Below are 25,337 nucleotides of genomic sequence, written 5' to 3' on the forward strand. Positions count from 1 at the left end.
AGGGTTTTCATTGTTTCTAAAAAAATAAAGAGTATCCCAATTCTTCAAATATATTCTCTCATTCCTGCTCTACTTACGGAGTTCTGGTAGTTCTTCAGCATCTCAGCTTTTGGTTTTAGGTAGTAGGCAGGTGGGACTGAGTTCTCATCCCGACAATACCACTCCTCCAAGATCCGTGTGTCTAGTCCCGCCTCCACTGCCGCATCCAAAATCATCTCAAACTCGGCCGACTCCACCTCACCTGGGACCCGAATGCTGCCATACTTCTCTCCAATGAGACCCTGGGAAAGAGGGAGAAACTATATTTACACCTTGATCTTATCACAATGTATCATAAAAGCATAAATAAATAAACAGGGAGAGAATAGGGCTGTTACACTGTACAAAACATTGGCTTATTGTCTTTTTAAAATTTGGACTAATGCTACTTTTAACCCTGGGTAAATCAATGGTTCACACATGTAAATTTTAAGGTTAGCACTGTTTTTAACCCTGGTTTATGAAAAACTATAAGCTTTTGCAGTTCCCATCACAAGCAGTATTCATGTTTGCATATTATGAGGTCGATAACACTAAGTGGACATTGCAAAGTGACCTCATAAATATGCAAATAAGAACATTATCCCAGCGTTTACAAGTTAACAGTAAAAATCATGAAATATGGGATTAATTATTAAGACAGGATAAAGTATGAACAGTGTGAAACCAGGGTTAATAATTTCAAATGTAATATGTCAAAATTACTAACTAAGACTAGCAGGGTTTATTTAAAGATAACGAATGTAATGAATTCACAAACGTTCAGTAAAGCCTGTTAGCTTAGAAAGCCAATTTGTTATATCATTGTGTCCACAAGGCCATAATTGCCAGTGGCAGAGCATTCAAATTATGCTGGATAAGCCTATAGACTAATGATCTGACCCTTCTTCAAAAACATATCCAGACTTGCAGGAGATGAGACATGGGTTGTGGGATATCACGGTCTCTGATTAAAGCGGTGTAGCAGAATCTTTGCCTTCGCTCATATCTTTTCTGAAATTGTAGGTTTCCTACAGGAAAAGTGTGACAGCGGTGCTGCGAGATGATTTAAGTGATGGCTAATTCAGTATTTTTTAATGGCTACTGGGCTGAACTTTTAATGCTTTACTTTCCCCACCTTTACATCATTGTGCCTCTTGATCTCTAAGTCTATATGTCTCGCTCTTCCTCTGTCATTTTAGCTTGCACATTCTCTCTTTTTTTAACCTTCAAATTCTATCCGACTCTGTCCTACACAGAGAAAGGTACAAGGTGATTAGTGTGCAATGATAAGGAGTATTAGGACTATGAAACTCTGCCAACTAGATTAATAATGAAGGTGATGAGCCAAAACCCAACTCTCTCGCACCTTCTGCCTCTTCATCTCTAATAAGCAAGGTGATATGATTAAAAAATACTTATTAAAAACCTTAACCTAACTTATATATACAAAAACATATAAAATCACATTTTATTTGATATATAAATTAATGAGTAAATGTGCCAAATCATCAGTGTTGGATGTTACAATGTTATTACAACATTATTACTACATTTAACACTTTTTTTTAACTGTAGAATTCTTTCACATTGATTTTTTTTACTACAGCAACTACAGCAAAACATTTAGCAATATCCATGAAAATTTTATTTGAATATACATTGTTATATGAAATTTAGAATAACACATAGCCTGACATTTACTAAAATCAACTCCACTGAAATCTGTTGATTTAATTAAGGAACGATCCACCCCAAAAATGAAAATTCTTGGAAAATACTCTTATATATATTTTAAAACAAAATAAATATACTAACAATAGCAGAGGGGGCATTCGTGTGTGTAGTGCATAAACCGCAGAAGAACCCATAACCCTAAAACAATACAACCTTAGCGGGCAATCTATAAATATTAAAAACATCTTTTAAGGCCATTGCTGATTTCATCTGATAGATGTGTGTTTGTGCACAAATATGTAATCACACAATCCTGAGCACCAGAATGAAACCCTGAAAAGAAAAACAGCTTGGTATCATCCAGCTCAGACATACACAGTGTTCAGCCTCCAGCAATTCTAAACATTTGGTTCCAATTTCAGGCTTCTCAATTTCATAAATCTCATCACATTGGATGTGGAAGATGAGCTACACTTTTCAATTCACCTAGTGTAAATCTTTTTGACCTGTAATACATTTCTTATTTTTGTGAGGATCTTCCTCCACCAAAATTTAATTTTGGGTTTTTAGCCAGTTGTGAAAATAGCAGTCTACAATATATATATATCGATCGTTAATGCGCATCTCGTCAGTAAAGCCGGTTCTCTAATCAGCGGTAAATTCCATCAGGTGAGTGATTTCACATAGAGCAGCTGTTACTACACAGAGCCGTTGTTAACTGAGAAGCTGCGCAAATAAACGCTGAAATGAATGTGGATTTGCGCATCTTCTCAGTTAACAACGGCTCTGTGTAGTAACAGCTGCTCTATGTGAAATCACGCACCTGATGGAATCAGTAAAATTACCCTAAAGTACCATCTGTGTTGCTATACTGTTCCTCTGAGATGGTTTGCTTGGTCTACGTACATGCAAGGCAGTGTTTTTCCTTAAGCATGGACAAAACAAGAGTATGTATATATATATTCTGTACTGTATAGGCGCTGTATGCATAGACCCTAAACATTCAGTGCCACAGAAACTCTGGACCATGTGCTGTGAGACAAAGTCCCTTGATACTGTACCACACTTTGATGACACTTGAACAGGTACTAGAATAAACAGACACGTTGAAGTTGTATTAGGAGTGTGTATCCTAGTGCTTTCTTTTTCTCATCAACTCCTGTGGCTCTGTTACTGCTTGTTTCTTCCTTCTGGTTCTTTCTGCCCACTCTCTCTGTCTCTGCCCCAGGCTGTGTGACAGTGAGTTTCAGCTACTGTCTCCTCTTGCAAGAGCTTTGATGCCTTACTGTTCTTACTGTTACTTTTCTAGGAAACCATAACCTCAGAGCATTGTGGGAAGTGTAGAGTGTGTTCAGTGTTGTTCAAGATTAACTCGTCTTTAAGGAATGCCAAGTTCATTGTTTAGGAATGTTTTCATTTTTTAGATTTGAGGCTCTAAATGCAAACATTTATCATATATTTGATGTACACTATCGTTAAAAAGTTTGGTAAGATCTCTCTGATCTTCTCACACTGTACCATGTAGTTGCTGTTGTGTGCACACTACACAACTGCTCAGCAGTGGTGGAAAGAGTACAGAAAAAAATATATTAGTAGAGTAAAATGTACTTGTCCAAATAACTACTTGAGTAAGCAGCAAAAGAATAGCTTATTTAAAAGTACTGACGAGTAGTGAGTACTGAGCCGTGGATTCTACCCCTTTTAATACACTGCAATTAAAATAAATAAATAAATAATGTACATACTGTAATTCACATTATCTTTTGTTGTTTGTCAGAAAAAATGAAGAATATCTATCATCTGACAGTTTTAATTTTGACTGACAACTCTTTAAAATGCATCATAACAGCACTGAAAATCTATTAAAATTATGAAAAGATGAAAAAAGTTATTCTCTGTACTCATCACCATTTAAATAATAATGTTTGAACAAAAAAAAAAAAAAAAATCTTGCATATAAATTATTAATATTTAGAACGGTGTGAATAATACAAAACCCTTAGAAACTCATACAAGACTTCAACATCACACCATGAGATGGGTTAAAAAGAGCCATTTTCCTTCAAAAACAGTGCCAGTTTTGCCATTTTATAATAAAGAAATGAAAATCGTAAATATGATAATTTATGTTACAATTTAAACATAAATGCACATTGTTCTAGAAGGGAGTATCATCCCCTACCTTTTATACAGCTTCATTTACTCAAATTGTTATGCTTATAATGCAATTTGTAAGGAAAAAATATTAAATTGCAAAGTATCTCCAGGAAAGTTTTCCACACACACACACACACACACACACACACACACACACACACACACACACACACACAAATTTATCTTTGTGGGGCTGTGGCAGTCTCGTGAATAAGCTGCTCTATCAGCAGAATCCACAACTGAATGGAACAAAAGGTGTTGAAATTGAGAATTGTTTTTGCACGAGTGCACTTGCTAAATGAAGGTGGATTGTATAAAATCGATCAAAAAAAAAAAAAAAAAAATATTAACAAGCTACAATTTTGTTACATCACACTCTGATAGAGATGCAGTATAATAATGGCACAGGTCATCAATAAGGTGCATATTGAATCTGAGCCTCCAATTTCAGTACATTAAGCCATGGCCAAGCCAAGTGTTTTAGAGTGTCCCCAACACACTATTGCACAGCACACATCACACACTCAAACTTATCAGAAGTCAAAGCATTGCTGACTTCTTCAAGTGACTGCTGCCGGACACAAGGGTGAGACGCGGCAGTGCAGAACGCATGTCTCTCTATATACAGAATTAAATTAGAGTGGGAATTTACTGCATTATGAATGTGACACTTGCGGGAGTTATTAACATTGTATGCAGTACCAGCAACCTCGCACCAAATTTCAGGCCTTGTAGATATAGGCTAGTGTATACAAGTCATACAGTAACCAGAAATCTGAAATTTACCTTAAAAGGATACTCCAGCCCAAAATTAAAGTTTTGTCATTAATAACTTACCCTCATGTCGTTCCAAACCTGTAAAAGCTTCGTTCGTCTTCGGAACACAATTTAACATATTTTGGAAGAAAACCAGGAGGCTTGTGACTGTCCTATATACTGCCAAGTAAGTTACACTGTCAAGGTCCAGAAAAGTATGAAAAGCATTGTCAGAATAGTCCAACGGTGGTTCAACCATAATGTTATGAAGCGATGAGAATACTTTTATTCACGATTCGTCTCCTCTGTGTCTCTCCACATTAGCGCCATTTCGCCATTCTTCTGTGTGTAAGCCGTGTCAGAAGGGTGTGCTGTTTTCTTTCAAATCACAGCGTAAATACACGTAGAAAACTTATCCTATGACAAAATTTACATTTTGGGGTAGAGTATCCCCTTTAATATATGAGAGGAGCTCTCCATTACTCCAGACTTTATTATCACTTGATCCTTTAGAAATATGCTGATTTGTTGTCCAAGAAACATTTTGTAAAATTATCAATGTTGAAAACAGTTGTGCTGCTTAATATTTTTGAGGGAACCGTGATATTTATCTTTCAAGATTATTTGATAAATACAAAGTAAAAAACAACAACAACAACAAAAAACAACAACAACTGTATTTATTTGAAACAGAAACCATCTGGAATTTTATAAAATGTCTTTAGTGTACAGTATCTTGATCAATTAAAAGCATCCTCGCTGAAAAAAAAAAAAAAAAAACTTACAGACTCCAAACTTTGAACAGTGGTGTATATATTTGTAATAATGAGGCTAAAAGAGCTAACAAACTCAAAATCAGTGGTTCTTAATCCTGGTCCTGGGGACCCCCGCTCTGCACAGTTTCGTTGTTCCCCTTATTCAATCATCAGCGCGTTGGAGAGAGCTCAATGAACTGAACTGAGTGTGTCAGATAAGGGAGACAGAGTGCAGAGCAGTTGGTCCCCAGGACCAGGATTAAGAACCACTGATGTAAATGATATAGACTGAGCTTTAAAAATCTAATTTGCGTTTAAATGCTACTAGTTTCAGCAGCCCTAAAGTCAGTTTCCATATTAATCTGAGAGTTTTTCTCAATCTTTCTCTCTCTCTTTTACATTTCTACCCATCTCTGCCTGTCACACTTAGATTAAAAAATTATGATTTGCCTGGAGACTTTCTTTGGAGACACACCAGCACATGCAACCCAGAACTGTCAGCCACAAACCCCCTCACACTTGCACTCTCTCGCGCTCTGATCAAAGCCTAATTTTTTACTCTAAAATAGACCCAAATACATGCAATGACACAACACAACATCACTGAACTTCAAGGAGGAAATCCTGCATACAGATCAAACGCTCACAGAGTTCCAAGTGTGTCAGGGTTTGCGTACTTGTACTCCAAACCATGAAGTCCAAAGAGAGGTCTTTGAACTAAAGTCTGTTTTGGCTGTCCAAAAGGGTTTAAGGGAGAATACTTTTTTTCTATACAAACTGACCTCCATTCTTTTTCTTATGAGATAATGAAGTGCTCTTGGAATGGCCAGCAACTAACTCTCACTAACTACTTAGAGTACTCAAGTCAGAAGACCCATATATCTCTTTGGCAAAAAAAGATGAGTTTAGCTCATTTTAACTAGACCACTGAGAAAAATGGCCTGGATCTTTCCTGGTGAAGTGTGTAATTTTTCAGGGTAACATACTTTCTCCTATCCCAAAATAATATTTAGCACTTCCAGCTGTAAGAAGCAATTTATAGGCTGATTTTGGCAAAAGCTGAAAAAACTAGATAGATTAACATGACATATAATCAACTGACATTAGAACTGACTTTATTAGAAACTCAAAAACACCACAATTCTTTAGGTCTGTATGAATTCAATGTTTGAACGAAATTAATATAGAAAAACTTTTACGTTGTAAGGGTGATTTCTATTTCCAATAAATGTCGTTTTCTTAAAAGAATCCAAAAAATTAAATAAAAAATTATGCAGCACAATTGTTTTCAACATTGATGATAAGTGTTTCTGGAGCACCAAATGAGCATGAATGATCTGAATGGCTGCTTTCTTATAAATTATGATTTAAAATACATTAAATATAAAACATTTATTTTTAATTGTAATAATATTTCACAATTTACACAATTTTCTACTATATTTTGATAAAATAAATGCAGCCTTGATGAACATAACAGACTTAAAAAATCTTACAGACTACAAACTTTTAATTGGTAGTGTATATCTAATCTCTTGACACACATTTTAAAAAATATATTAAATGAAATGTTCTGCAACAGGCATAACAAATAGAGGTAACAAACGGAACATGTCCAGCCAATGACAAACGGGAAATATTTATAAAACTGTTATTGTATTATTGCATGCATCATCTTTGAAAAGTAGCTGGACCAAGAGCTCATATGAACACAATTTTAAATCAAGAAGAAAAAAATATACTCTTTTCATTTTACATGGCAAAAAGGAGTGCTTTGAATACCACAGCACAACCTGGCAGCTAATGCTAATGCAGGAAAGAGAAAGGCTAATAGGGGTGAAAATAGACTCTGCCCTACATGGATGGAGGTCAGACACTACATATCATTTAGAGAGAAAGAGAATGAGAGAGTGAGGAAGTGAGAGAGAGATGAGAGGGTGAGGAGGACGAGAAAAGAGAGGAGGATTAAGTGAAAGAGTAGATACACATCAGAGTGAAATTAGAGGTGAAATGTACAATAGATCACTGAATGTAGAGATTAAAGTGAGAGACAGATGGGGGAGTGAAGTGGAAGACAGAGATGGAGATAGAAAACTCCTGAAGGATGAGATTGAGAGAGAAGAAATGGTTGAGAAGACAATTAAAGACTGGTTCAAGGGCAAAAGAGAGTCAGGACTTAAATAAAAAAGTTCAGTTTGGGAAATAAAGCAGACTGAAAGAAATCCAAAGAATGTAAGCAAACTAGATAAAAAATGTGAAGGTATTTAATTCACTGGTTGAGTTCTTTCTTTGTATGGCAGAATTGTAAAACTGATGCTTGCCTCAGGTCCTGAAACCATATGGAGGTAGTCAAAAAGGCACGTGATCACATCATATATGCACTATACACACTAGCCTTCCTGAATATGCCCCCAATAAAAGTTAAACTCTACCTATTTGTGACAGACTCATCTAAAAAACCTGATCTTTATGGGATGTGTTATGAGAAAACGAAACACACACAGTCCTGTTCACATTAACATGAATTCTGGCCACAAAAATTCAGTTGCATGCGATGCAATAAGATGCAAACTCACTCTCTGACAGTAGCTGTAAGCAAGTCAAACACTATTTGCATGTTTTCAAACAGACGTTTAGGTTTTTTTGTTCACTGTGGTGTAATATATATATAAAAAACAACCAAATAAAAAAGTACAGTGATGAGACACTATTGTACTATTGGTTTGTCTGTTTTCTACACAATGCAATGGAAAATAAATTAGAATATCACTCAGATTTTTTTTATTTTAATTTTAAATTTTACCTTTTCTCACACCACTTGTCTGATTAGGAGTGGTGGAGGTACTGGTCTACTTATTTCAAATGAATGCAAATTTGATACTTTACATCTTTTATTGGCAACAGTTCATTGGAATCACATGCAATTACTAATACCCACCCTGTTAAAATCCATGCTGTAGTTGTTTATTCTCCCCCAGCTTGACTACGTAACGTCTTGGAGGAGTTGGATGTGTTACTCTTAAACTTCCCTGAGGACAGTAATCCTCTAAATCTACTTGGTGACTTCAACATCCACCTAGAAAAACCCCATGCTGCTGACTTCAACACTCTGCTTGCCTCATTTGACCTCAAGCGAGTGTCTACTACAGTTACTCACAAATCAGGTAGCCAATTGGACCTTATCTACACATGCTACTGCTCCACTGACAACATCTTCTCTTCTCTTCTCTTCTTTGTCCTTCTCTTCTTCCTTCATCAACTCTTACAGCTGACAACTTTGCAATATTCTTCATAAATAAAACAAGAATCTTCAGTTCTCCACACCACAAACTGACAAACACATCATAACAATAAATACACACTCTCTCTCCTCATCCTTTCCATTCTCGGAGGCAATAACTTACGCTGTAAAACTTATGTTTACAAACTTATCCATTCCAATAATCCTACTCCCTATCCACTTGATCCTATCCCCACTCACATCTTCAGTCCATTTTCTCCAGCTATACTGTACCTGCGCTTACTCACATTATTAACACCTCTCTTCACACTGCATTTAAGCAGGCTCGGGTAACCCCACTGCTAAAACCCTCTCTAAATCCAGCACTTTTAGAAAATTACCGACCGGTATCCCTTATCGAGCGCAGAGTTAGTTCAGTCAGGCCACGGAGGCATAGGCTGTGACCAGCTGATGCGGTCAGCTGTCAAATAGCTCCAATCACTAGAATTCTCCTATTAGACACGGGACATATATATGTGGCACTACTGCTCAGTAAGTATGCTCAAATGACTTGCAAGGCTCAAACTGCTCATACGAGCTATCGCTCACTCAGAAAACTAATCAGATGGTAAATCCATCTCCATAGGAAGTGTTAAATCAGGATTTTTTTTTTGACAGGATTCCCACAGAGTATCTCAATAGATTTCACGTTGTGGAATTCACCGCGTTGTTTGTCAAGTGACGGACTGGAAGTGATCTGAGCGACCACAGCTCCTATCAGTTGATATAGACACTTTGCCCGTGATTCATCGCCGAAGTTGTACTAATACAACTGACCCAACAAATTTACACGAGATCTGCTTCCCAGCTGGAAGAAGCAAGATATTCAAGAAGAATCAAAGCATCCACAAACAATTGGCCATTTCACCTTTAATTCATCTCGGGACATCTTCACGAAGCTAAGCAAAGTTTCTTTCATTTTTATTGCCTAGTGCTATTTTGGCGAACATGCTTCAAGACATTGCTCATTGTCCTAAGCTCATTGGTCAGTTAGGTTTGGTAAGCATCGTATTACCACACCGCTAACACCGCTAACCAATGAACCTTGTTAACTGTTGTCAAAGCTGTTGATATGAATGGGCTGCTGCTTCAGGCTCATCTATTGGGGATGTGTGACGAGCGGAGGAGATTGGAAGGATACAAAAGGGGAGTGACGACAGTGAAGGACAAGAGAGGACCAAACACAAAATAAAACCCAGGCCTGGTCCTCTCTCATCCTTCACTGTCGTCACTTCTCTTTTGTATCCTTCCAATCTCCTCCGTGGGACTCGAGACCGGTGAGTTGAGCAGGTGTCACTTATTTCCCAATCACTCCACCGGCCTTGCTCCATTCCCACAGCTCTCTGCCCTGCCCCACTCGTCACAGGATGCTTTCATTAAACTTATCCGACTATAGCCAACACGCTGTGTTTAAATCAGTGATATGCTGTTGCTCAAACTAACTAGTGTATCGATAAAGTGCTTGATACTTAAATGTACAGATTGTAAATTTTGTTCATATCAATGCTAAATGTTATCTGGACAAGGACTAATGCTGTTGCCTACATTCGAGTACTGACCATATGTCATACTTCTTTAAGGGGTCATGCTGATCTTTTTAGCTGTTATAAAAGAGCACCCTTCGCTACTTCTATTCTTCTGTAAGGGGATGCTGCCCCACTCTATGCACTTCAGAAGGTCTTTGCTTAAAGCTATCAGGGTATTGGGACTGCTTTCTTGTTGAGGCTTATCTACTGTAGTGTCTAGCACCATATCGTGCTAGATCTGCCGTTGCATAAGCGGGATTTATGCTTTCGCTGGCTCCACTTGCGAGCCTCCGATGACTGCGTGCGCACCTTCCCAAGCGGTCAAGGCTTTATACTCGTCGTGTTTGCCATCGTTACAGGGTCATACGGGTGCTTAAAATCTTTGAAAATCCTTGAAAGGTTTAATAAAAAAAAATGCTTGGATTTAGATAAAGTGCTTGAAAATGCAGTGCATTCGTTCATAATTATTTGCTTTCTTACTGAATGGTTAATCATTGTTTTTCATAAAATAAGCTGTAGTGTGTTCTTTATTAACGTGCACCCTCCGATAGAGGAGAAGGAAGAAAAAAAAGAAAGGAAAAAACCCTTAAAACTGAGAACTAAATACTTGGGTAGCCCCCTGATAAGTCTGCTTGGTTTTGTTTTCCATGGGAGAGTGTACGCTTTGAGCATATAAAAATAAACAAAATTTTCCCTGCTCAGTAAAACTAAATCTTAAGACTGTCGCGATTAAAGAGAAATGTGAAAATGAATGAAAGCGTTATTGTGAAAGAAAACCTTAAAATAAAATTATCAAACAGAACCTACATCACCACATGTTGTTTGGGAGGGTTCCAAGAAAAATTATCCTAGCTCATCCAAAAACAAACTAAAGCATATTAAGTTATCATGACTGGAATTTCAAATGGGACAGGTGGACATGGTCAGATGAAACTAAAAAAATAGCTTTTTAGCAGCAAACACTCAAGATGGGTTTGGTGAACACAGAGATAAAAAGTACCCCATGTGTACAATGAAATATACTGCTGTATTTTTGATGTTGTGGGCCTATATTTCTGCTGGAGGTCTTGGACATCTTGTTTAGATACATGGCATCATGGATTGTATCAAATACCAACAGATAAAAAATCAGTAAGTGACAGACTCTGTTTGAAATCTTATAACGGGCTATGTTTGGATCTTCCAACCATACAATAATCCAAACACAAACCTCAAAAACAACACAGAAATGGTTCACTGAGCACAAAATCAAGCTTCTGCTGTGTAGCCATCCCAGTCCTCTGACCTGAACCCTATAGAAAATGAGAGGAGTGAACTGAAGAGAAGAAGCACCATCATGGAGCTGGGAATCTAAAGGGTCTGGAGTGATTCTGGATGAAGGAATTGTCTCTGATCTCTTGTCAGGTGTTCTCTAACCTCATCAGGCATTATAGGAGAAAATTTAGACCTGTTAAACTGGCAAATGGAGGTTTAAAAAAGTATTGAATAAAAGGGTGCCGTTAATTGTGGCCAATGTGTATTTGAGAAAATCCTTTATTTCATAATAATATTTCCCCCCATTTTTAATTCTTATTATCCAATGAAAGGATACATTTTTGTGAATTAAAATAAAAAGGATTAATTCAATATTTTTGACCATGACTGTACATTTAAGATTAGCTTACAATGCATACAATCTTTATGCAGGGTTCCCCAGCATTAGGGTAGGTATTATTGGCATTATAATTAATCACATACGGCATTGAACACTACAGTTGTGTTCAGATTATGTGCTCACTGGACTGGACTCTCTCGAATATCATCATCATAAACAGTGGAAACAATAATTCATTCGTGGTGTAGCCGGCGAGATGCAGTGGAATCATCAGTCATTAATCAGGGATGTTTGTTTGCGGTTCTGCACGTTTAAATTCTGAATGGATTAACCATCTCGTTTCATGCTACTAAAATTACCTATTGAAGGATGTATGAACAGGACGTGTCATTCCCCCACCAAAAATATAATCGACATTAATCGTCATTGTGACAAGACTAAAATCTAAGGACATTCAATTGTAAGGACGTTTATACAAACAGTTTGTACCTGTCCAAATGCGCCGCCTGCTGGCAATTAGCTGATTTTTGTTTAGAACAATGCAAAATTGCTAATGTGCTTTCAAAAAATCCAAACGATTTAGAAAGTAAGGTGTGTCTGAGTTGTATCTGTGCGTGTGCTTTAACTAAGATAAGAGTATGTATGTAAACGGGTAATTTACCACAGTTGTAAATTGCTGGAAAATTTAAATGTCCTTGGAAGTGCCTGGAAGTGCTTGAATTTTACTTTGGAAGGTGTAAGAACGTTTAAGGTTACGTATGTAACCCCGGTTCCTCGAAGGAATGAAACACTGCGTCGAGAATGAATGGGGAACGCGCCCAGCGTGACGTCTCTGAATAACATGTATAATCAGTCCAATGGAAGGGCGAGACATCATAGGCAGGTGATGTCAGAGACCAGGAAGCACAAAAGCATGAGCGGCGAAGCCGGTAATCAGCCTCAAAGGATGAAGCAAGCGCTGGCCAGAGATGCCGGAAGTGTGGCACTGCGACGCAGCGTCTCGTTCCTTCGAGGAACCAGGGTTACATACCAGAAACTCGAGCTGTGTCGAGAACGAATGGGGAACGAGAATGCCCACTCCGCCAGACTTTCAAATCTCTGCCTAGTGTGGAAGAGCACAGCTAAAGCAAGAGAAGAGAAGGAGCCTGACAGAAATCGGGGACAGCCCATCCAATGGCCAAACTTCAGAAGGAGTGAGTCTTGACCCCCAAGAGAGGGGAGATCAGAGGACTCGAGGCTTAGGATAGCATCCTGATCACCGCTTAGCATAAGCTTCTTCTGGCCGGAGGCCTCAGCGCACCATGGAGAAAACATGTAACCAGAGGGTATCTGCCCACTGACTGGCCACCGAGAGGGGCGCGGTAGGCCACCATGGCCGCCACATAGACCTTCAGGGTGGAGTGGGTCAACCATGCAGAGAGCCTGCAGGAACTCCAGCACTGTACCAACCGGGCAGTTAATTGGGTCGAGCTGGCGGTCTCCACACCAAGAAGTGAAAAGCTTCCACTTCAAGGCATACAGTTTCCTCATTGAGGGAGCTGCTCTGATTGAGCTGATATCAACCAATCGTCAATGTGGTTGAGTGGTGAAAGTGTGGGGTGAGAGTGCAAGGCCAGTGGAAGATCCGTATTGGTAGGCTTTTGCCCCCAAAAGCAAACCTCAGGAACTTCCGATGAAGAAGGATGGATATAAGTGCATCTTTTTGAGAAAAGGACAATCAGCCCCCGAGAGCCGACTGTGCGAGCTCCACTCTTCATTAATGCTGCTTATTATAATATTAGGCATAATATGCTTGTGTAACTGGTGCTTGTGCAACTGATGCTTGTGCAACTGGCGAGCTTATCTACGCCTTTCCACATCAATCTCCTCAGGGAAAGACAGGCAGCGCGTCGCGCCCTCTCAACGGGGAGAAAGTACTGTAAACGCGGGCTTCTGAACCCCCGAGAGCGGGCGTCGAATCTGGTGGTTAAGGAAAAAGAAATTGACTTGCCCATCTTACATTCCTCCGCCTCGGCGAAAGCGGGGCTGGCACCGCGAGAAACGCCAGTGAAGGCTCCCTCCTCAAAGAGAGCCTTCTGAGAGTGGAGCAAAATGCTCGCATCGCAGCCGTCAACTCCCTCGAGAGCTGACACTGCGCGCTTCACTCTCAAGCAGACAACACACGAGCTGAACTTTTTTTTTTTTTGGCAGGGAAAACACACAACCTGAACGCTGCCTGCTCTCGCCCAAAACTTCTCTTGATTGAAGCTTTGACAATGGAGTTTATCAGTGGACAAACGACACTAAATAAGACTCACAAACAGATAGCGACTGACAAACACACATCGCTTGCTGAAAACAGAAGGCTGATAACCAGCTTCGCTGCTCACGCTTTTATGCTTCCTGGTCTCTGACGTCACCCGCCTATGACGTCTCGCCCTTCCATTGGACTGATTATACAGGTTATTCAGAGACGTCACGCTGGACGCATTCCCCATTCGTTCTCGACACATTCCACCTCAAGCGCATGTGAGCTCAGCTTTACAGAAACTCGCTGATCAGATCACAGACACAGAACAACAACACTCGGACTCTGTTTTAATCATTCTTGGGGACTTTAATAAAGCCAATCTCTCCCGTGAACTGCCAAAATACAGACAGCATGTTACCTGTCCCACCAGAGACAGTAATATACTGGATCACTGTTACACCACAATAAAGGATGCATATCACTCTGTTCCACGAGCAGCTTTGGGACGTTCTGATCACTGTCTGGTTCATCTTATACCGACCTACAAGCAGAAACTTAAATCTGCTAAACCTGTAGTAAAGACTGTGAAGAGATGGACCAGCGAAACAGAGCAGGATTTACAATCTTGTTTTGACATCACAGACTGGAGCGTTTTTGAAGCTGCTACCACCGATCTGGACGAACTCACAGAGACTGTAACATCCTATATTAGTTTCTGTGAGGATATATGCATTCCTACCAGGACTTATTTAACATTCAACAATGATAAGCCATGGTTTACAGTAAAACTCAGACACCTTCGTCAGGCCAAAGAGGATGCCTACAGAAATGGGGACAGGGTCTTGTACAATCAGGCCAGGAACACACTGAGCAAAGAGATTAGAGCGGCTAAAAAGACCTATGCTAAAAAGTTGGAAGACCAGTTTACTTCCAACGACTCTACTTCAGTTTGGAGAGGACTGAGAGCCATCACAAACTACAAGACACCATCCCCTTGCACTGAGGCTAATCAACGACTTGCTAACGACCTGAATGAGTTTTATTGTAGATTTGAAACCCCCAACACCCACTCTGACCATCTCCCTACACAACCATTAACACCTCCTGCAATCCCCCTCTCCATACCTCCTGCTCTTCAAATCTGTGAAGATGATGTGCGCCAGGTCTTCAAGAAAAACAAAAGAAGAAAAGCACCAGGCCCAGATGGCGTTACACCAGCCTGTCTGAAAATCTGTGCTGACCAGCTGGCCCCCATCTTTTCACAGATCTTCAACAGATCTCTGGAGTTGTGTGAAGTGCCTTCCTGCTTCAAACGCTCCACCATAATCCCCATTCCAAAGAAACCCAAGATAACAGGACTTAACGACTACAGACCTGTGGCTCTAACGTCTGTCGTCATGAAGTCGTTTGAAAAACTGGTTCTGGCTTATCTGAAGGACATCACTGGACCCTTACTGGACCCCCTGCAGTCTGCGTACCGAGCAAACAGGTCCGTGGATGATGCAATCAACATGGCATTGCACTTCATCCTGCAACATCTGGACAAAACAGGGACTTATGTGAGGATCCTGTTTTTGGACTTTAGTTCGGCTTTCAACACCATCATCCCAACAACCCTCCAGACCAAACTGACCCAGCTCTCTGTTCCTAGCTCTATCTGTCAGTGGATCACCAGCTTTCTGACAGATAGGCAACAGTTAGTGAGACTGGGGAAATTCATGTCAAACAGCTGCTCCACCAACACTGGTGCCCCTCAGGGATGTGTTCTCTCCCCTCTGCTCTTCTCCCTGTACACCAACGACTGCACCTCTAAAGACCCCTCTGTCAAGCTCCTGAAGTTTGCAGACGACACTACAGTCATCGGCCTCATCCAGGACGGTGACGAGTCTGCTTACAGACAGGAGGTTGAGCAGCTGGCTGTCTGGTGCAGTCTTAACAACCTGGAGCTGAACACGCTCAAAACAGTGGAGATGACTGTGGACTTTAGGAGAAACCCCCCTGCACTTTCCCCACTCACCATCATGAACAGCACTGTGGCTGCAGTGGAGTCATTCAGATTCCTGGGAACCACCATCTCTCAGGACCTGAAGTGGGACAATCACATTGGCTCCATTGTGAAAAAAGCCCAACAAAGGTTGTACTTCCTTCGCCAGCTGAGGAAGTTTAACCTGCCACAGGAGCTGCTGAAACAGTTCTACTCAGCCGTCATTGAGTCAGTCCTGTGTACTTCAATTACTGTCTGGTTTGGTTCAGCTACAAAATCAGATATCAGAAGACTACAGAGAACTGTTCGGACTGCTGAAAGGATTATTGGTGCTCCCCTGCCCACCCTCCAAGAACTGTACACATCCAGAGTGAGGAAAAGGACTCAGAAAATCACTCTGGATCCCTCACATCCAAGTCACCCCATCTTTGAACTTTTGCCATCTGGCCGGCGCCTCAGAGCTGCAAATACAAGAACAGCAAGGCACAAGAATAGTTTCTTCCCCCAGGCAATCTACCTCATGAACAGTTAAATGTTTCCCACTTAAACGTATGCTTATGCAAAAATGTGCAATATCCTTATATTTATTTGTTACCCCTCCATCCTAGAACATTCCTGCATCTCACTCAATCCTATTCCATTATCATTTATAGCACAATTGTTTATACACTTATTTATTTGCCAATTTGTAATTCTCCTGTAAATTTTTTATTTTTTTTTTGTCTGTGTGTTGATGTCTCTGTTTACTGGAAGCTTATGTCACTAAAACAAATTCCTTGTATGCGCAAGCATACTTGCCAATAAAGCTCTTTCTGATTCTGATTCTGAACTCGAGTTCCTGAAGAGGAACCCTGGTGTAATATTCTCTGAACAACAGGGGGCGACGAGGAGTAATCATCCTCTAAAACCATCGGGAATCACTAGTGAGAAGTCATTGGATGGATCTGAAAATTTAGGCAGCTGACTTGCTGAGTATCAGGCAATGACTTGCAGGCAGCATTTTTTGCACAAAGTCACCTTATGCACTGATTTTGGAAAGGCTTCTGATGCAGAGTAATGGTATACAGCATGATCTACAGCTAAATATAGTTAGTGATGACTAAGTGGAGATTTCGTGTAAAACGTACATTTACAAAAAATAAATAATAGTAATAAAAAAATTAATTAGGGCCTGCTATTTTCACCCGCTGGAGAGAACACCCTTTGCTGCTATAACTATAGGGGTCTGCTGTTCTATCCCTCAGCAAAGGACGAACACCCGTCAAAAAGAAAAGGACCTGCTGTTTTTTCCCGCTGGAGAGAACACCCTTGCTGCTATAACTACAGGGGCCTGCTGTTCTATCCCTCCTTTTGAGGGGAGAATACCCCTCTGTTAGCCAGTAGGCTGCATTAAGAATATTTCAATAAAGTTGTCTTTTCTCTTTTGCAGGAATGGAACAAGTGTGGTTTTGGGGGCTTCTTCTTCAGGCAGTAATACCTCTCATTATGTTTGAGGGGTAAATGTTTAGGCTTTTGTATGTTCAATTAATTTGGGAGCAAGAACCCCCATAAGGAACCATACCGCCAAAGATAAATCGTGTTCAATAAACTCAAGTAACTTGCCAAAGTGGTCCTGTCTGAAATTGAGCACAGCATTAGTTCAGTCAGTCCACGGAGGCATAGGCTGTGACCAGCTGATGCGGTCAGCTTTCAAATAGCTCCAATCACTATCATTCTCTTATTAGACACAGGACATATATACGTGGCACTACTGCTCGGTAAGTATGCTCAAATGGTTCGCAATCCTCCCTCCCTTCCCATTATAAGCATGAACATATTACCATGCACCTTCTGGTTGTCGTCTCTTTGTTTCAGATCACTAAGTCTTTCAAGTCCTGGTTGGCATGGACCTCACTGCTGAGAGACACTCATCCTCATAACCAAGCTACAGGATAGACGTCTCACTGCCCAATCTACACAATTACCACTGTTTGCTTTTAAAGATATTATTAAGTGTCTTAATTGTCATGTATTTCCAAGCTGATGTTTCCGGGGGGTTAATGTTTAAGCTCTTGTACTGTATGTTCAATTAATTTGGGAGCAAGAACCCCCATAAGGAACCTTACCGCCAAAGTCGTGTTCAATAAATTCTAGTAACTTGCCAAAGTGGTCCTGTCTGAACTTCTATTAATTGCAAAGACACTTGAGTGAGTTGTGTTCAACCAACTCTATATATTTCTCACACAGAACAACCTCCTGGACAACAACCAATCTGTCTTCAAAAGTGGCCACTCAACTAAGACTGCCCTGCTCTTGGTTACTGAAGCCCTAAGACTGGCAAGAGCAGCTTCCAAATCCTCAGTACTCATCTTGCTGGATCTGTCTGCTGCTTTTGACACAGTTAACCACCAGATCCTCCTGTCCACCCTCATGAAGATGGGCATGTCAGGGACTGCACTCCAGTGGTTCAAGTCTTATCTCTCAGGTGGGGTGAGGTTTCTAAAGGCCCCGGTATACTTCAAACAAAGTTAGTTTTCATTCTTCGTTTGGGGGCAAAACGAAGTTTGAAAAGGCTGAGCAACAGTATACTGTTTCCGAACATTCCAACACCCCCGTGCTGCTGGAGGCGGTGTGTAGATTAATGTAAACATGACTCGCGTTGCTGGCGCGTATGCCCTAAACACAACAATAATGAAATTATGAAGAGTAGGCAATCTTGGTGTAAAACGGGCCCCAATGGTCAGAATATTATAGACAAAAGAATAAAGATTACCAGCAGTTCAGAGTCAAATGTCATGTTTGCAAGACAGAAGAACCATTCCATTTCCATATACAGTCCTTTATGGAAAGTCTGAAAACTTTAGCATGATATTTAGCAAAGATATTGGAGTCAGTTTGTTACTTTATTTATTTATTATTTTTTTAATTGTTACAGCTTTTTATATTTTATGGTTGTCTTGATTTACTTTTGATAAAAACAAAGGTTTATTAATGTATGTTTGTTTGGTATTTCATTTATTGTATACCCTTTAAATTCATTTATTGAAAGAACAACAACAGCAGCAGTAGCTGCAGTATTGTGTAACATTTATTTGAAACACATGCATTTGGTACTTGCTACCTTATATCTTTATTCTTTCCTTTCATTCTTTTCATGGCTTTTGAAAACTTGTCTCGATGTTTCTCTGCGTCGCTTTTTGCAAAACTCCGGTCGTCCACACCAAGCTTCGTTGCAATTTCTTTCTTGGAATTAAATACATTCTCTGAATCTTCAAAGTCTGTTATCAAGCGCTCGTACAAGTGTGGATATATTTGTGCCAGCTCAGCTTCAACACTCCAGTGTGTTCATGTTGCTAGTGCCTAGGCCGGAGATATTGTTCTCTTTGCCTGACCTCCGTTAAATGAGAAACAAACGTTGAAAAATAATTAAACGTCAAAGAAGGTGGAGTTTCAGAACACACCCACTGAACCACCACAGACCAATGAAAGCTCAAAGGTGTTTAGGAGCCAAAACAAACTCCCCCAGAAAGTTTGCTTTGGTCAGCTGTTTGAACTGCTGAAACAAACTTCGTTTCGGCCTGATTTTGTTCAAAATGACATATCAGTTTATTCTTCGATTTCGTTTGAAGTATATCAGGGCCTTAAATCACAACTTCTTCCTAGATCTTCAACCAGATGATTCAATCGTAGTTGTTCACTTTGCAGCCTGTCTGACAGGCATTTCTGGCTAGATGAAGGACCATTACCTTCAACTTAACCTCGCTAAGACAAAACTGCTCATGGTCTCAGCCAACCCAGCACTTCATCACAACTTCTCTATACAGCTAGGTGTGCCAACCATAACTCCTTCCAGGACAGCCAGGGACCTTGGAGATTTGATTGATGATCAGTTAAGCTTCACAGACCATATTGCTAAAATGCTTTGGTTCTGCAGGTTTTCTTTCTCCTTGTCCAAGCTCTTGTTCACTCCAGACAGGACTATAGTAATGCTCTCTTGGCGAGCCTTTCAGCATATACTACTAAGCCTCTGCAACTGATCCAGAATGCAACAGTGAGAGTACTCTTCAAAAAGCCGAAGAAAGCCACATCACACCTCTCTTCATCAGTTTGTACTGGCTGCCAAATAGCTGCTCGCCTCAAAATCAAGGTACTGATGTTTGCCTACAAGAAAACCACTGGCTCTTCACCAATATAGCCAAACTCGCTTGTTCAGACTTATGTGCCCTCCAGAAGCTTGTCTTCTGCAAGTGAATGACGACTCATGGTGTCATCCCAAAGAGGCTCAAAATCACTCTGATTGCTTCTATTGTTCTCCTCATTTGTAAGTCGCTTAGGATAAAAGTATCTGCTAAATGATTGAATTTAAATGTAAATGTAATTGCCTTTGTGTGAATAGGACTTTGCAGTGTAAATTGCAGATGTTCTTTTTATCCTTTTCATTTGATTTCTTTCTCACTTTTTTCGCATTTACACAAAAATCGATGTAGAGTGTTTAAAACAAAGGTGCAGTAACATTTACCATTGCTCATTTCAGTAAAATTCTACACAATGTGGGTGAAAAATGGTCAAGTTGGCCAAATTTTCCACACTGAACATCAGAAAGCTACTTTGTTTTAAGGTGACTTGCATCAGTTACATACAATTTCATACACTGCTACACTAATGACAATAAACAATGGGCCTTTTTTAAGGTGAAAAACATTTGACTTTTTAAGGTGAAATGTGACTTATGGGACTGCAACATTAAGAGGGGAGTGTCTCTAAATAAATAAATAAATAAAAACATTGCAGATACAAGTAGTCACAGGGGATTCATTTGAAATGCATGTTAATACCAGGTGGAAACAGGACCTTAGTGCGCATCACTAATGTAAGTGTAAGAACTATATTCTCTTTTCAATGACTCTCACACACAACACTTCACCTCGTAATTAATTTCCACACAAAGACACACACACACACACACACACACACACACACACACACACACACACACACACACACACACACAGTGCCCCAAATCAAACACTGCCCTCTGACTCCAATTAGATCCCAATCCTCCAGCCCAGATTGCTCATTTACATTTTAATTATTAAAAAATCAATCTCCCTCCACACCTGAGAACTGATTCTGAACCCTTATAAAACACATACACACACAGGAGTCTGTGGTCATGTGTAAATGTCTGTCAAAAACCCACCAGGTGATCTTGAATGTGTATGTGTGTGTGTGTGCTTCACTTTTGGATGATCTCTCATCTCCTGCAACATCAGCCATCAAACCATAGCCTTCCTCTTGCAATACTCAGAGATTTGAAAGTAATTTTGCTGTGTATTAGTGTGTGTGTGTGTGTGTGTGAGTGAGCAAGTCACAGAGGCACAATGAGCTTCATCCTGTGAGTGAACTGAAGTGCTTAACTCCCATATCAGACTAGAGAGACATCATACCCAACTCAACCCATAAACAAGAACGTAACACCAGCCTAACTTGTAACACCACCCTAACTCTGCTTTACTATTTATCACTATTTAATTTAAAGCCATGCTATTAAATGCAATAAAACTTGCTATTAATGCTATTAAATTTGTATTTATTTTACATAATATTTAATATAATAATTTTACACTATTCAAAAAATGAATCTTGATACTTGATAAAAACAACAACAAAAACAACAAAATTCTGTGTGAAAATAAAAATCCTGCTTCCAACTGTTATTGACCAAACAGAAAACCTTTTCAGCCAATGCTGATCATTAAAAAATGCCATATATATATATATATATATATACAGTACAGACCAAAAGTTTGGACACACCTTCTCATTCAAAGAGTTTTCTTTATTTTCATGACTATGAAAATTGTAGATTCACACTGAAGGCATCAAAACTATGAATTAACACATGTGGAACTATATATGGAATTTTATACATAAAAAAGTTTGAAACAACTGAAAATATGTCATATTCTAGGTTCTTCAAAGTAGCCACCTTTTGCTTTGATTACTGCTTTGCACACTCTTGGCATTCTCTTGATGAGCTTCAAGAGGTAGTCACCTGAAATGGTCTTCCAACAGTCTTGAAGGAGTTCCCCAAAAGATGCTTAGCACTTGTTGGCCATTTTGCCTTCTGTCTGCGATCCAGCTCACCCCTAATCCATCTCGATTGGGTTCAGGTCCGGAGACTGTGGAGGCCAGGTCATCTGGCGCAGCACCCCATCACTCTCCTTCTTGGTCAAATAGCCCTTGATGCCTTCAGTGTGACTCTACAATTTTCATAGTCATGAAAATAAAGAAAACTTTTTGAATGAGAAGGTGTGTCCAAACTTTTGGTCTGTACTGTATATATATATATATATATATATATATATATATATATATATATATATATATATATATATGGGATTCACTGGTTAATTGTTTGATTAAATGTCATATATACCCACAACAAAGCATGGACCGTCTGAAGTTTTCAGACATTCTTCCAGTAATTTCATCCGTAGTCTCTGCAGCTCTGGACTGTCCCACTCCTCTGGAGCAATGCCCCAGTACAGGTCCACCACCTGGAAAACACATATATACAAATATTTAAAACAGCACTGAAACATAAACACACTGTCTAAACATTTATGATGCATTTAACTTCCAGTTGTGACTTACAAGACAGTACTTATTTGCTTTTAATTCATTCCAAAATGACTGACTTCATTCAACTCAAAGGAGAGGTTTAGTAGAATGGTATTTATTTATGCATTTATTTATTTGTTTGTTTGTTTTATTTTTGATAGTGCAGTAAGTGCTCACAAGGCTATCGGTGGCAACAGTTTAGTGCAATGTTCTGATTAAGTTTTTTATTACAATGAAAAAAGAACTGGCACATTATTCAAAGAGAAACATGAAGCATCAAATATTAGTAGACCTATATATCAACAACAAGCCTAATTCTTTTTTTATTACTAAGTAAGGAAGATCTACGGTGTAATGAATACCTGTGAGAGTATGAATTTCCACACTCTTACAGCACACATTAGCACTTTAAAAGGAACCATAGGGAGAGGAATGTAACAAGAACAGCAATGCTGAAAATGTGTTCCTTCAGTCAGCTAAACACAGCACTCATGCTTAGACACATTAAATTGCTTACTGCTCACAATTAAGAGTCTCTAATCATTTCAATAGTTCACGCTTACATATAATTAGCTGAGGTATGGAATGCGTATTTGGCGTGCTGTCCGGGGAAGGGCTCCGAGCTCGGGAATGGCCCGAACCTAGAGTACCCCCCCTTCCCCATCTATTTATAAAGTGAACTTGAAGTGAGGAGATGGGGTGGAGGAGGGATGCTGATAAACCGTCAATGGATAGAGGTAAGTCAGCGATATTTATACTATGGGATTGATTACTTGATTATGGTCCACCTGTGTTGATTAGCCTAAGTATCTGACGCGCTCCTCCCGAATCTTATTAATAAAATTACATTTTGAGTGCGTTTTCAGAATCACTACAATAGTTTGAGTTTTACAGCACACGTGTATGTACAGCAACAGCATAATAACCTCACACAGAGCCGTTCAAAAGAGTTATCTTGTATATCGTTTATTATAAAGAGTATATATGCTAGCTGCCATATTGTTTCGGTAAAATTAGTTAAAATTTCTCCACATACACCCACCAACCCTACAAACCAGGCTAGAAGTACATCTTATTATTAATTTTATAGATCATACATTATTTTGATAAAATTGGTAACATAGGTGCAAATTTAACTTGTAATTCTTGATAGTTTAAGCACCCCAGATCATGCTAATAACAAACAAAGTGATTTATGGCGCAAATTTATTTTTCAGACATTCATCATTCAGTCACAGTCCAACAGTATTTACATTGAATTTACTGTAAACTATTGTTTAAAAAGATACAATTTTAAATTTAAATTTAAATGTATAAAAAGTGGCAGTAAGTATTAAACTATTATGAACTCAGTATCACCGTTTCCATACAAATTTTAAGCAACACAACTGATTTCATCATTAAATCAGCATATTAGAATGATTTCTGAAGGATCATGTGACACTGAAAACTGAAATAATGGCTGCTGAAAATTCTGCCTTTCCATCACAGGAATAACTAATAAATATAACTAGGAATAACTAATTAAACGAATTAAATCAGAAAACCAACAGTTGGTATTACACATTATAACTGGGAGCATGAATGAGTTTAAGTTAGTTAAGTTTAATTTAAAAGTTAAGTTTAGCATAAAAGTACAGCAGTAAAATACAATAATAATAATAATAATAATAATAAAAGTACATGCAGTATATCACATAATACATTCCATTTAAAAGATCATTGATAAATGTATCAATGATACACCAGGCCACCAGGTCACCATACAGACTTTATTAAAGAGTTTGCTGATTTTACATCTGAGTTAGTGCTGGCTGCAGATAAAGTTTTAATTGTTGGTGATTTTAATATCCATGTTGATAATGAAAAAGATGCATTGGGATCAGCATCTATAGACATTCTGAACTATATTGGGGTTAGACAACACGTCTCAGGACCTACTCATTGTTGAAATCATACTCTAGATTTAAAACTATAACATGGAATTGATGTTGATGGTGTTGAAATTATGCAGCCAAGCGATGAATTCTACTTCTTGTTACAAGTATGGTAGAACCATCACTTCTAGCACAAAAGTCTTATAAGTAGTCTTCCTTATGTATCACAATTCCTTAGCATATCCAAAACTCAAAACTTCTTGATGATGTAACAGAAACTATGGACTCTCTCTTTTTAAGCATTTTAAATACAGTTACTCCTTTATGCTTAAGGAAGGTTAAGGAAAACAGTCTGACAACATGGTATAATGACCACACTTGCACCCTAAAGAGAGCAGCCTGGAAAATGGAGCGCAGCTGGAAGAAAACAAAACTAGAGGTATTTCATATTGCTTGTTGGGAAAGTAACCTATCCTACAGAAAAGCATTAAAAACTGCTAGATCTGATTACTTTTCATTTCTTTTAGAAGAAAACAAACTTAACCCCAGGTATTTATTCGATGCAGTGGCTAAATTAACAAAAAGCACTCATAAAGCATCAACAAGTGTTGACATTTCCCAACATCACATGCAGTAATGACCAGTGTTGGTCATCTTACTTTAAAAAAGTAATTAGTTACAGTTGCAAATTACTTCTCCCAAAATGTAATTGAGTTAGTAACTCAGTTACCACATTGTAAAAGTAATTAGTTACTCAGCAAAGTAACTGTGATGTTATTTTTTTATCTTCTATAATGCTATTACGTCCTATAATATCTTTAATATATAAGATGTTTATATTATCTGATTGAAGAATAAAAACACTATAAGTATTTTAGAA

The 25,337-nt window shown here is 39.0% G+C and overlaps 1 protein-coding gene across 1 annotated transcript in view; it reads right to left on the reverse strand.

The window, feature by feature from the left end:
- Positions 1-25,337, reverse strand: part of LOC132109351 (NACHT and WD repeat domain-containing protein 2-like) — an 85,416-nt gene that overhangs the window by 12,990 nt on the left and 47,089 nt on the right. Inside the window, exons 4-5 of the mRNA XM_059515371.1 lie at positions 22,400-22,516; positions 78-281 (exon numbers count right to left, since the gene is read on the reverse strand). Coding sequence (XP_059371354.1) covers positions 78-281; positions 22,400-22,516 — 321 coding nt within the window. The remainder of the gene's footprint in view (positions 1-77; positions 282-22,399; positions 22,517-25,337) is intronic.

Source organism: Carassius carassius, chromosome 2 (genome assembly GCF_963082965.1).
Source record: "Carassius carassius chromosome 2, fCarCar2.1, whole genome shotgun sequence".
NCBI classification, from domain to species: Eukaryota; Metazoa; Chordata; class Actinopteri; order Cypriniformes; family Cyprinidae; genus Carassius; species Carassius carassius.